Genomic DNA, 12,942 nt, shown 5'->3' on the forward strand with positions numbered 1-12,942 from the left:
CAAGTAAAATTTTTATATTCCGCCTTCGGATTATTAAAATCGAGGTCAATACGTGTCTTTTGATACCTCTCCTGAGTTTTTTGGACGTGTTTTAGCAGTCGACCGTTGCCCTAGAACATTACCACAATTCTATTAAACTGACTGTTGCTGGTTATTTTGACTATTTTCTGAAATTGAATAAAAAATTAATAAATAAAGGGCATAAAAAGCATAAAAAAAAGATTATTTTTTGAATTTTTAATAGCTGAATTCTGTATTGCCGCGCTTGTCGTCACCAAAAACTGTGTTGACAATTTTGCGTCGCGTCACGTCAACACAACTTCAACATTGTTTTAGCCCATGATGGAATTATAGAAGGTAACGGATGTAAGCAGTTTCTCGCTCTTACGCCGCCATCTTGAACGCCCTTAGAAATTAGAATGTTGTCGCTTTACAAAACTCCTTTTTTTTCAGAGGAAAACGTGTATGTAAAACTTTACAAATCGTTTTTTCTAAAAAAAAAATACAACGGCATCATTTTTTTTCTCAAATTCCGTTTTCTGTTGACTTTTCTATCATTCAAACTTATGACCATGGTATAAATATTACCAGGTAAAACCTTTTACTCTTCTTGGCGGCCAAAACAACAAAATTTTAAAATCACTCTCTTAAACTTTGTGGAAATGCCAAACCAAAGTAAACACAAAAAAAATTGTTGGTTTGACATTTTCATTTTTTTTTTTAATACCAAAAAAATAAAATTCTTATGAAATAAGTGAAAAAATATTTCGAAAAGTTTTGAAATCGGTTTTTATGTACATATGGCAAAAAAATTAGTTACCAATATAATGGATGCCTCAACACGTGCTATTTTTGCAAAGGGAAAGAAGAACGAACGTTGGAGACCCCCCTATTGATTTTTCATCCATCCTTCTTCACTTGGTTGATACGTCTTTAACCCTTAAATATGCTGAAACTTCACTTTATAAGAGATCACCAGTCTCAAGTATCCTCGCTCTTGCGGAAAAAAATGATCTTGGAGATATTCTTTGGTTTGTTTTGGTCATTTTCCTCGCGGTTGGAAGATCAATTTTTTAATTGGCGCTTAACCGTTTAGGAGATGCTGGTCGTTGCGTAACAAGTCACTCCAGCTAACCCTGTTTCGCGATACCTGACGCCAACAGGGGGCACCAAAAGAGATAAAAGTCTTCCCCCACCTGCTTATCCGAACCCAGTGGAGATCTTCCCATAACTTGCCCACGTCAGCAAAAACGCTGTAGCTCTTCGCAGCTTAGGTAAACATCATCGTCCAGTTGGAGTATGATAGTTCGTTTACCGGCTGAACTTTCAAAGTCTGCCGCCGTGGTATAGGGTTAGTGTGTTGGCCTATCCATCAAAAATATTTAAGAAAATTTGTATAAATGGTATTGATTGTCCCTCGGCACCAAAAGTTCGTCCGAATTAGCAGATACATTTTTGGATCGGCACAAAGCATGTATTTAGGTGATCCAGTTCGTAGAAAAACGAATACACGATAAGTAGCCTTCAAATTGGATGGAAAGCTAGGCCTTAATCTCCTCATATATATACACCAAATTGTTATTATTAGTAGATATGTATCTCTTCCGTACACGTTGGCGGTAAGTCGGGTTTTTCTTCTCGTCGCGCAGACGCTGATACATTTCTAAACTATTTGTTGAAGAAAATTCCTCAGAAGAGGATCGTGGCCTGATTCTTCCTTTTGCGGGAAACCACAATACAATTCTTGAATTGAAAATTGTGGAATACGGTTGACCGTTGAGATTTCTTATTTTCTGGTTATTTCCACCAATAAAAAATTCGGTTTTGCATAAAATATCGTAATATAATTGTTAGAACGCAATAATATATGGTAATTCTATAAGACACCGGTAATACGGGTCCAAAAATACCGAGAGAGGTGTCAAAAGACTCGTATTGACCTCGACAACAATAATCCGAAGGCGGAAAATAAAAATTTTAGGTCGTTCAAAAGATATTAACGAAAAACGGAAAAATTACCCCGGAGTGCTCCGAAACCGAGAGTCGGACCCATAGTATATTTGCGCAGAACACCTTTCTGAATTGGCGGCCTTTGGCCGCGTTTATAAAAAATTACATTGGGTGGGTTCAACACCGGTTTGGAGACCAAAATTATATCCGTGGAAAACAATTATATTCACAATTTTTTTTTGTGGGCACCACAAAATCATCAAAATTACAACCACATAAAAATCTTCAAAATTTCTTTTGCAAATATCTCTTGACATACCCAAAATTGTTTACCTCCGCTTTCGGATTCGCGATCCTGGATCCAAACCGCGTCTTTTGATACCCCTCTTGATATTTTTGGAGGTGTATTAAGAGTGTCATGCTGTCGTATAGAATTTCAAATATATTACAGTTTGTTATATTTTTGTTATGAAAACAACACCAAAATAAAAAAATAAAAATGTGAGAGCAGTGAGAATTTTAAAATTTTTTTAAACGTCATTTCGGCTCTCACCGGTTTTACCTTGTAATATTTCATGATTCAATTACTAGAGGTTTGTTCTTCAATGACGGCAGAACTTTGACACTCCCAAATTGAAAAATCTGGACGGGTTGCTTTTACGAAGTAAGGAAAACGGGTAATAATTCAATCCCCTTTAGCGAAAATTGTAGTACAAAAGTACCTTTAGTAGTATATTAGTAGTGATAAAAAATTTGTAAATGGCAACAGGTTTTGGAGGAAATAATTAATTTTCTACTAAATATTTCATGAATTTATAAAGAGCTATGTTGGTTTAGAATTTTATTCAAAAATACACTATCACAATTTGTTTCAAAAACTCCCTATATGAGCATAAGTTCAATGCATTTTAACATAAGGGGGAGTTAATGAAAATCATTCTGAGGCGTTCTTCAATCTAATTCTAAAATAGAGCGTTTTTGTGACAAATCATGTAATGGGAAGTTTTTGAAAAATGTTTTGAGATAGGACTATATTTAAAAGGCAGCCGACATGGTCTGCCAAAAAAAATGTAAAAGAAAATGGCTTATTCTCTTAGAACTTTATATTCCGGTCTTGACTTTGACAGAAGAGTTCAGCTTTTATGCGGTCCTGCTGCACAGGGAGTATTCACCTTTTTACTCTGAAATTTCGGAAAGCTCCTTTACGTTGAGTATTCATGGAAGTCTTCCGTTAATTTAGAACATTCGGAACACGTTCGTTTCATACTACCTCACGAAGTCCGAATATATCAAATAAGTATATACTACATAATATTCCAAATATAAACCGATTCCCCAAATTCTTAAATGGTGACGAATTTTCCGAACGTACGGAATGAATAAGTTAACATGCTCAATGAGTACATTTTGTTATGGCATCTCCGATATTTACTAATTACATTTTTACGTAAATCGATTTACTAGTCGAGTTTTTGACGTTGAACGATGAATTTTGAAGTGGTTTAGGCTTCGTCTGTTCATAGGTTTACGAAAGTGCACGATTCCTTGATGTCCGTACTTTTCAAAAAATTACCTATGTTCAGCCACACTAATAGATCATGGCATAGTTAATAAATTCATCATAAAATTAAAATAAATGTTCTAAGGAATTATGCACTTCAGTACTTATCGGGGATTTGTAAACTGATTGCTTCCTATTTCTACTACTAATATTTTTCGAAAAATTGCAAAGAAACAACACTGTTAACGGATGTCAATTCGATTTGGGCTGCAATTGTCAAAAAATTCGTCTGTCGAGCAAACCTCTTCTGATTGAATCATGGTAATATTTATACAATGCTTATGACAATTTTATTTATTTATTTTTTTATCAGTCTACAAATTAAACAATTATACAGACCAAATATACCGACACTTAATTCACAGATGTAATAAACGATATAAACAACATAAGCAGTCATCAATTTTAAAGTAATATTTAAACAGTATTTAATTAAACGCTTGACAATTTTAATTAAAAACTTAGAAGTAAGCAAAAGTTAAAATGTTGTAAATGTGTTAAAATGTACTCATGAAGGAGCTAGTAAATAATAATTTATGAAATTGACAATAAAGCAAATTAATATTAGATAAAATATATACAGAATAGAATTTATACAGAGTAAATTTGTTTGCATACATATACAAATAATGATCAGAACGCAATTTTGCAAACATGTTTCAAGTAACTGGTACTTCATATTTGAAACAGAGGGTTGAACAGTATATCACGGTTTAACGTTCTTTGCTTCATTTCGAATTACAAATTTAATGTAGTTAAAAGGTATTTTTAATACCAAGAAACGAGTCGCAGACGTCTAAATTTTTACAGTGTTTATTAAAATCACGACATAAACAGTGAAGTGGTTCGTGCATTTCATAATTCGACCTACATGTAGCTATAAAAATTGATTGAAAATGTCTAGATGGCCTAATAGGAACGTTAAACTTAATTTCACCAAGCAAAAATGGACTATTTATTGACCCTCTTATTAATTTAACAATAAATAAGACACCAAGCATCTCCCTGCGGCTCTGCAATGTGGGCAGCTGTATTAGTTTTAACCGGCTGCAATAGGGGGGAAGATTTTTAGAAGGATCCCATGGTAACTGTTTTAAAGCGAAAAGCAAAAATTGTTTCTGGACCGATTCCAGCTTGTCAGAATGAACCTGATAACGCGGATTCCAAATTATTGAAGCATATTCCAAAGTAGGTCTGACCAATGATTTAAAACGAGTTTTTGTAACGTATGGGTCATTAAATTCTTTAGACCAACGTTTAACGCAAGCCAAAGTACCTTTAGCGCTATTCACACAAGATTCAATATGAAGTTTATAATCGAGTTTTGGGTCCATTGTAACGCCTAAATCAATAAAATCAGTGACTTGCTTGATTACATAGTCGCCAATAACATAATCATGGGATTGGAAGGACTTCCTTGTAAAACACATGGACTTACATTTAGGTAGGTTTAGTGACATGGCGTTTACATTACACCAGTCACCAAGACTATTCAGATCAGCCTGAAGACATGCCCTATCCATATAATAATTTTGTTTATTCTACAAAATTATTAAAATTTGCACATTTAAGGCGTTAAATGCTGGTAATAGTATTTTAATTTAAATAATACAAATAATAATTGTTTTAAATATGTTTTTACAGCTTCCTTTGTGGCTTTTGTTGGTATTGAGAGACGGGCATGTGGACATTTTTATGTTTAACCATGATGCTGGATGAGAACCGGTCTAGGGCACCTATAGAGATAATTAGACCCAATGCATGCAAGAGACCTATTTATTTTCCAATTCTGGCATTGAAGTTATCAATTACAACTTATACATTGGTATAATGTCATAGGCAGTGCTCATGACTGAATTGCAGGCACTCCTGCGTCCAATGAATGTTCTTCATCGCAAGAAGAGCTGAGTACAATTAAGGGTTAAAACTTCATGCCTATATTAATATCATGATGGGATTTTTGTCCATGATCGTGAATGAAAATATTTACGCACCCTCTCCAATTATCGTGGCAAGTTGTAAAAATCATGGAAATAATTTACTTCTGTGGTCTTCTGCTAATACATGTCCAAAAATTTCGGGAGGGGTGTCAAAACATACGCCTTGATCTCGCTACCAACAATTTTAACTCGACAAAAAAGATGTTTGTTTCTCCCAAAAGATGTTAACAAAAACTGAAAAATTATCCTGGATCGCTGCCGAACCACGGGTTGGATCCGTAATACTTTTGCGCACATCTTTCGACATGAGCAGCCTTCACCTGCGCTGACAAAATGTACCGTAAGTGGATCCAACGCCGGTTTTGGGGGTACGAATTATATCCACGTAAAACCATATTACTGCATAACAAAAAAATTATCAAAATAACAACAACATGAAAATTTTAAACTTTGCATCTCTTTACTGATTTTCGGGTTGTTGTTACAAAGGTTATGGCGCTCTATTGAAGCGCAAAACTCCAGTTCAAAGAACCAGAAAACCGCTTTAACGAGCCATTCCAATAGTCCAAAAACTGTTTGAATCGCTGAACCGAACCGATTACAATTGTAATCCGGTGCACGTTTCTTGTACTTATTTGCCTAAATCCCACAATGCTTGAGAAAGAAAATTTTCAATTACCGCTTTTGGATCCGCGATCCTGCGTCCAAATCGCGTCTTTTGACTTTTCTCCCGATATTTTTAGACTTGTATTAAGAGTGCCATGCTTTCGTATACAATTACGAAACATTTATAATCAATGAAAATAAGTTGGTTCGAATCTCGAAAATGTTGAGGTCTTAAAGGAGAAGAGATAGATATAGTGAGTGAGTATATTTGGGTGCCCGATGAATCGTTTGTCTAAACCAAATCGATATAAGCCCCTTACAACCGATTTTTCAGAAAAGAGAGTTTTCTTTATTTCTTCATCATTTTAACAGCCAGAAGCTTGTATAATATATATATCATACTGATTTTTCAGATTTTAAAAAATTTTTGAAATTTCATCAGATTTTTGTTCAGATCCATTGAGGAAAGATATTAGGTATTCGGCGCAGCCGAAGACAGTCCGACCCTTACTTCTTTTATCATAAAATTGCACTAAAATCATGTAACCAAACCTATTTTCTATATTTTGAAAGAGGGTGAAATTTAATACTATCTTACCTTCCTACTATATTACCCTTCTTTTAAACCTTTCCCTTGTACTTCCAAAATACAACCTGGAGCTAAGGGCGGTCGATATGACAGCAGTCAAATCTTCCTCCACGTTCTTTTATTACATTATGCCTTTGGCTCCGAACCCCTGCCAACAGTTCACATGAGCGTAATGGTGTAATGGTGTCTGACCAACAATGAATCTTCTCACAGCGGAAACTTCTCATGTTTACGGGATAAACACTCAAATTCAGAACTTCAACTTACATCCAACGTAATGTATACACCTACTATTGTATGTTGTTAAATTTTTCCACCACTCCGCTGGAAGGATCTGGTGTAAAACGATTTAAACTTCCTTGGTGTGACCAATTGTCGCCAGTTGGCTGGCGCACCTTGTTGGACGACCATAACCGTTTAAACGGTTAAGCGCCAATTAAGTAAGTTTTACTACAGGACTGGGGTAGACTGCTAATACCCATTCAAAACTGTCAGGAGCGTGTTCAAAATACACGTTTTGGGCTCGGTATTTAAATACGAACAGTGACCCTCAACCGCTCCAAGACCAGGAGTACTATCCGTAGTCTTTTGTTGCAGGACCCCTTTCAGCATAAAATGTAAATAGTTTTTTTTTGCAAACATCTTTTGACATTAGTAAAGTCTTTACTTTGGGGTTATTGATATCAAAACACGTCTTTCGGAACCTTTTTCCGACATTTTTGGCAGTGTATTAGCAGTCGGCCTCTGTCCTAGAGTAATACCAGCAAAATCGAAAAGCTACAAACGTTTCAAAAATGAATAAAGCAAACTTAATTTCATAATTTTTATCATAAAATTGCATTAAAATCAAGCTACATCTATCATTATTTAAAAAGTATTAATTTAAGTCCTAGTTCAAAAGGGGCCCTCTTTTATCCCCCTTTCTCTTGTACTTCCAAAATACAACCTGGAGCTCTCTGGAGCTAAGGGCGTTCGATATGACAGCTGTCAAATCTTCCGCCACCTTCTATCATTACATTATGGTTTTAGCCATACCAAAAAAGCGTCAACACCCGTCAATAGTTATCGACGTTGACAACGCCGATACCAATTCATGAGCGTCGACACTAATTTTCTCACTATTGACAACCGTAATAGGGGTGAATATTTTATTAACCAATTCCAAAAAAATTCAATTAAAAAAAATGTAAGTGTTCTTACCCTCAAGATTGTCCTCCACCTCAGAAGCAGTCATTGTTGAATCTGTACTTATAGGCGGTAGAACGTCGACTGATATAATTTGTAAACGTGTAGACGCGTCTGTCTTTCGGGTATTCAAGTGTCCTGCATCTGAAGCTTCCATTAATATAGACGAGGAACCAGTTGTGGAATCACTGGTCATTAATATGGGAACGTCTATTGCCTCATCTCCACTTAACTCTTTCTTCTCGTTAATTATCGTGACATTTTGTCCATGTGCTTTTGTTAACAATCTGATATTTTCGTTTTTCCCGGGTTCACAGTGACAACCATCTTCCACGTGATGCGGGTCTATTCTTGAAGCTTGTGTAGTTATGGGGACTGCAGTCACTGCAGATTCCCTGCTTTCCTTTATACTTTTTATTTCCGTTTCTAAAGTTGAATTGCTTCCCTTATCTCCCGTAATTTCTTTTCGTATACAAACTTTTGTTGTTATGGCCTCTTCTATATCATTGGTCAAATCGGCCAAGAGCTGTTCTGTAGAATTACTTTTGCAGCTTATACTTGTGTTGTCATTATTGTTTATATTAGAGGGGTTGCCTTTTGATATTGGCGGACTTGCCCCTGCATCCGCAAACACGGTGTTAGCGATAGTTTTATCATGGCCATCACTGTGCTCTTTGTTTTCTAGAATAATATTAAGCCCCATTAGGTCGGTGCTTGTTCTAGGGTCCGTATGCGTCTGTTTCGAGCTTTCAGCTTCACATGGTGCATCTTTCGTCAATGTATTTGCCGCCTCAGGAGTAGATGTTGAGGATGAAGCAGAAATTGAAGGTGATACCGTTTGTTCAAAAACACGCTGATATGCGTCTTTGGAGCGTGTTGGGTTTGATGCTGACGATGATGGTGCCGACGCAGCTATCGAAGAGCTAAGTGCTCTTTTCTCTGTTCCATCAATTGTGTTACAATTGGTTATCGGCGTTGCGTTTGTAGACTCATTATCACTGACACTTTTCATGGAACGTATTGGTGGTGATGCGGCTTCTGCAGTTGAGTTGGATAGTTTTTCTGTGGGGCTCATTGGCTCGTTGAGAGCGGGTGCCATTCTGTTGCCACTTGAAGTTTCTTCATCTGGCTTCTCAATGGTTGCGACGTATGTGGCGTCTACGTCGCTGGTTGATGCTCCTCCCGCTAATGAATTGACTTTATTGCCACAATCAGGTATAGAAGACTCGTCTTCAAATCCACTGCTTCCTCCACTTTGATTACGCGAGCGATTCGCGCGCCCGGTGATTCTTTCTGACTTATCAATTTTTATTGATATTATTTACCTTTTGCGAAGACAATGTTACAGCAATACTTAGGTCTGGATCTAATGGACCTGCCTGTTATTGCTCATGTACGAGGTTTAATTCCAACAACGTGTAAAATGAGACAGAAAATTCGACCAGCTCCGTTGGTTGTATACCACGCAGAGCTACACACCTTGGAAATGAAATTGACGATTCCTAAAAAAAAAAATTACATGGTTTTATAAAAGATGCACTTTATGTGACTAAAACACAAACATATTTATATTAAATACATTTTTATGAGGTTACTTCGTTCTTTGCTTTTAATAGCATTAAAATACATATTCATATCAAAACAGGTAAAGATATTTTATCAATTTATTCGTTGCTGTCCGTATGCACGAACTTTTGGGGAGAGCCCCGACACCTAGTTTTGTACAACAGTTGTATCCACCTTCGCTACGTTTTGTCCCCCTTCTGGAACAGTTTTTGTTAGATTTCCGAGATGGTCGGGCTTATACCTTAATCATGCTTGTTATTGCCGGAACGTACCGGGTCTCTATCCGGCAAAGGACCATCAACATCGATAACAATCCCCAAAACCTTCGTGGAGTCTCTTTATCGCTACAACGAAAACAACCGCGCTTGCTCCATTCCAGGGCACCCCAAAGAAGACAACCAGAGTATTCGGGTAACACTTGTATTTTTTTTTTTTTTTTTCACAAACACAAAGCTGTCGACTAATGAGAGCAGATATGTAATAACAAAGCCACAATTAAACTTTAAAATGGGGAACATAAAAATTTTGGCGTTTAATAAAAGGGCACATGTCCACCCTTGGGCAAAAATAACATTTTTAATACAATGTATTATTTTAATCAGCACCTATTTATTGGCGAAACACATTTCCACATGCACCCTATACGATTTTATAGGCGATGGAATTTTCGGTTTATTTTAAAAGGGCTCATGTTGCCGTCATGTTGATTTTGGACAAGTAAGAGTTTAACCTGTCACAGTATCCAGAAGGAAGTTGGGCCCGGGGTGACTCGTGTTGTTGTTGTATTGGTAAGGACTCGTGTCTCCCTTGGTAGTGTGCTTTCTTCTTCTGCAAGGGTAGGATATTTCATATTAATAACAGGGATCACTGAATCCGTCCTGGCAAAAGCGTTTATCGAATGTGTGTGAATTTGAGAGCCTGTTAGAGCCTGTTTGTGCTTGTCTGAATGAAACGGCTGAGTTGGCAGGTGCCGCATCTCGTCATAGTGCCTATGGAGATGTTCCCTCAACTGCCGTGTAGGCGGGGCTAGGTCAAGCAGTTGTTTGCTAGGATGTCCTGGTTTGTGACAATTAAGCTAAAACTGTTTGTTCAGCATTTCGTTATGCTCTTTGGCCTCACTAAGTAGATGGTGTTCGGGAGTCATGAGGAGACATCCGGTGCCTGTTCTGATTGCAGCATTTTGACAGGCCTGCAGCCTCTTCCAGTATGTGTTTTTAGAGCAGGTGACCAAACTGGGGACGCGCGGCCCGCCAATTCTTTGTACGTGGTTAGCAACCTTTCTTTATCTTTTCCCCAGGTGTTGCCGGCAAGTGAATTGAGGATTTTGTTGCGGCTTTGTACTTTAGATACAACTTCAGTGGCATGCGCCTTGAAGATCAGAGTATTATCGAACATTATCCCTAAAATCTTTGGGTGACTGACAGTCTGTAGCGTGACACCATCGACGTGAACGTTAAAAATTTGCGACATCCGTTCCTTCCACGCCGTAAACAGAGTGGCCGTGGATTTTGTCGGTTATAATGCCAGCTTGCGCGAGGTGAAAAAACTAGAAAGACGGGGAAGATAGCTGTTTGTTTTATAAACTAATACATCAATTGAAGGGACAGGTGCTGTTACCATAATCGTGCAGTCGTTGGCATGGGAAATGATTGTAACTCCTTTTTTTTATTATTATTATATTTATTTATTACGGTCTTTAAGGCCTAGTTGATGTTAAGTAAACATTTGTTTCATTAAATATTAAGTGTTTTACAATATAAAAATAATTTTGCTTTAAACTTATTAATATTTTCACAATCTTTTATCTCAGTAGGTAGTTCATTGTACATTTTGTACCCTGTGTATTCTAAAGTCTTCTTTCAAACTCTGTTCTTACTCTATCTAGGCAGTCTTATATTATTGCAGTATCTAGTTCCATAACTATGGATCTCGTGATTATATAATATTTTATTGCTCAGGTAACTCGGTAGCATTCCTTATCTTACATGATGTATAAATTTCAAAGTGAAGTAACTTATTGACTGTTTTGTACTAAGCCAGTTTAACCGATTCAGCATTATAGTTTTTCATGTTCTTGGGGGACATTTTAATATAAATCGCATTGCCTTGTTTTGTTGTATTTGTAGTATTTTAATTTGCATATCACTCGCTATCAGCAGAATTGTAGGACAGTATATAAAGTGCGGCTCAATAATTGAACGATACACCATTATTTTATGACGTTGACTAATATGTTTGCATGTTCTGTACATGAATCCTATTTTCTGCGCAATTTTCCTTTCAAGATAATTTATATGTTCTCCAAAATTCAGGTTTTCATCAATTAAAACTCCTAAGTACTTCATTTCATTTACTCTTTGAATTAAATTGTTTTTTATCTTCAGCGTTATATTGTTTAAATCGTTATTACGTATGATGTTCTGGTTTTTGCAAAATACCATGAACTTAGTCTTATCTATATTTAACTTCAATTTTGTAAGGCACAACCAGTTGTATAGAGAGTCAAGATCTTCTTGTGCTTTCTGCATTGCATAGTCGGCATATTTCTCACTGATGATGAGCAGTGCATCATCCGAAAATAGACGTATATTGCAATATTTTAAGCATTTTTTTATATCATTTATGTACAATGTAAATAGTATCGGTGCATGTACTGAACCTTGTGGCAATCCGATATCTACATCCACAACCGATGAGACTGCGTTTCCAATTACCGTCCTTTGCTTTCTGTCACTGAGATTAACTTCGGGACCATTCCAAAGTCTTTTGAACAAAACAATATTATTATTATTATTATTTTATTTATTACGGCCAAAAAAGCCTAATTCATTGTATAGTACAATTTTCAAAATTCATAATTGTTTCTTAAAACTATTTCATTAAAAAGGAATGAGTACATTCATTGTTTAACTAGTATTAAATATTTAAAATTTTACAATATAGAAATAGTTTTTCTTTAAACTTAACAACACAGTCTTTTATCTCTGCTGGTAGTTCATTATACATTTTATAGCCTACGTATTCTAAGGTCTTTTTTTCGAACTCGGTTCTTACTTTCGGCAGTCTTAAATTTCTGCTACTCTTAGTTCCATAGTTATGGATCTCATGATTGTACTGTATCCTATCACTCCGATAATTTGGTAACATTCCCTGTGTTATGTAATGTATAAACTTCAAAGAGTAATAACAGATTAATTGTTTAATACTAATCCAATTTAACATAGGAAGCATAATACTTTTTAATGTTCTATAAGAGTATTTTAGTATCAAACGCATTGCTTTGTTTTGCTGTATTTGGAGCTTATTAATTAACGTATCATTTGTTACTAGTACTATTGATGGGCAGTAAATAAAATGTGGTTCTACAATTGATCTATATACTAATATTTTGTGACGTTGGCTAATATGCTTACATGTTCGATACAAAAATCCTATTTTCTGTGCAATTTTCTTCTCTAAATGATTCATGTGGTCTGCGAAACTTAGTTTCTCATCAATTATTACACCTAGGTACTTCATTTGATCTACTCTTTCAATTGCATTGG

The 12,942-nt window shown here is 36.1% G+C and overlaps 1 protein-coding gene across 6 annotated transcripts in view; it reads right to left on the reverse strand.

Annotated features, from left to right (window-relative positions):
* The window catches only part of nsl1 (non-specific lethal 1), a 63,498-nt gene that overhangs the window by 37,317 nt on the left and 13,239 nt on the right, over positions 1-12,942 (reverse strand). For all 6 annotated transcript variants that reach the window (XM_067777514.1, XM_067777501.1, XM_067777508.1 and 3 more), the window contains exon 2: positions 7,847-9,333. In XM_067777514.1, the coding sequence (XP_067633615.1) occupies positions 7,847-8,930 (1,084 nt within the window). In that variant the 5' untranslated portion in view covers positions 8,931-9,333. The remainder of the gene's footprint in view (positions 1-7,846; positions 9,334-12,942) is intronic.

Source organism: Eurosta solidaginis, chromosome 1, assembly GCF_040869045.1.
Source record: "Eurosta solidaginis isolate ZX-2024a chromosome 1, ASM4086904v1, whole genome shotgun sequence".
NCBI classification, from domain to species: domain Eukaryota; kingdom Metazoa; phylum Arthropoda; class Insecta; order Diptera; family Tephritidae; genus Eurosta; species Eurosta solidaginis.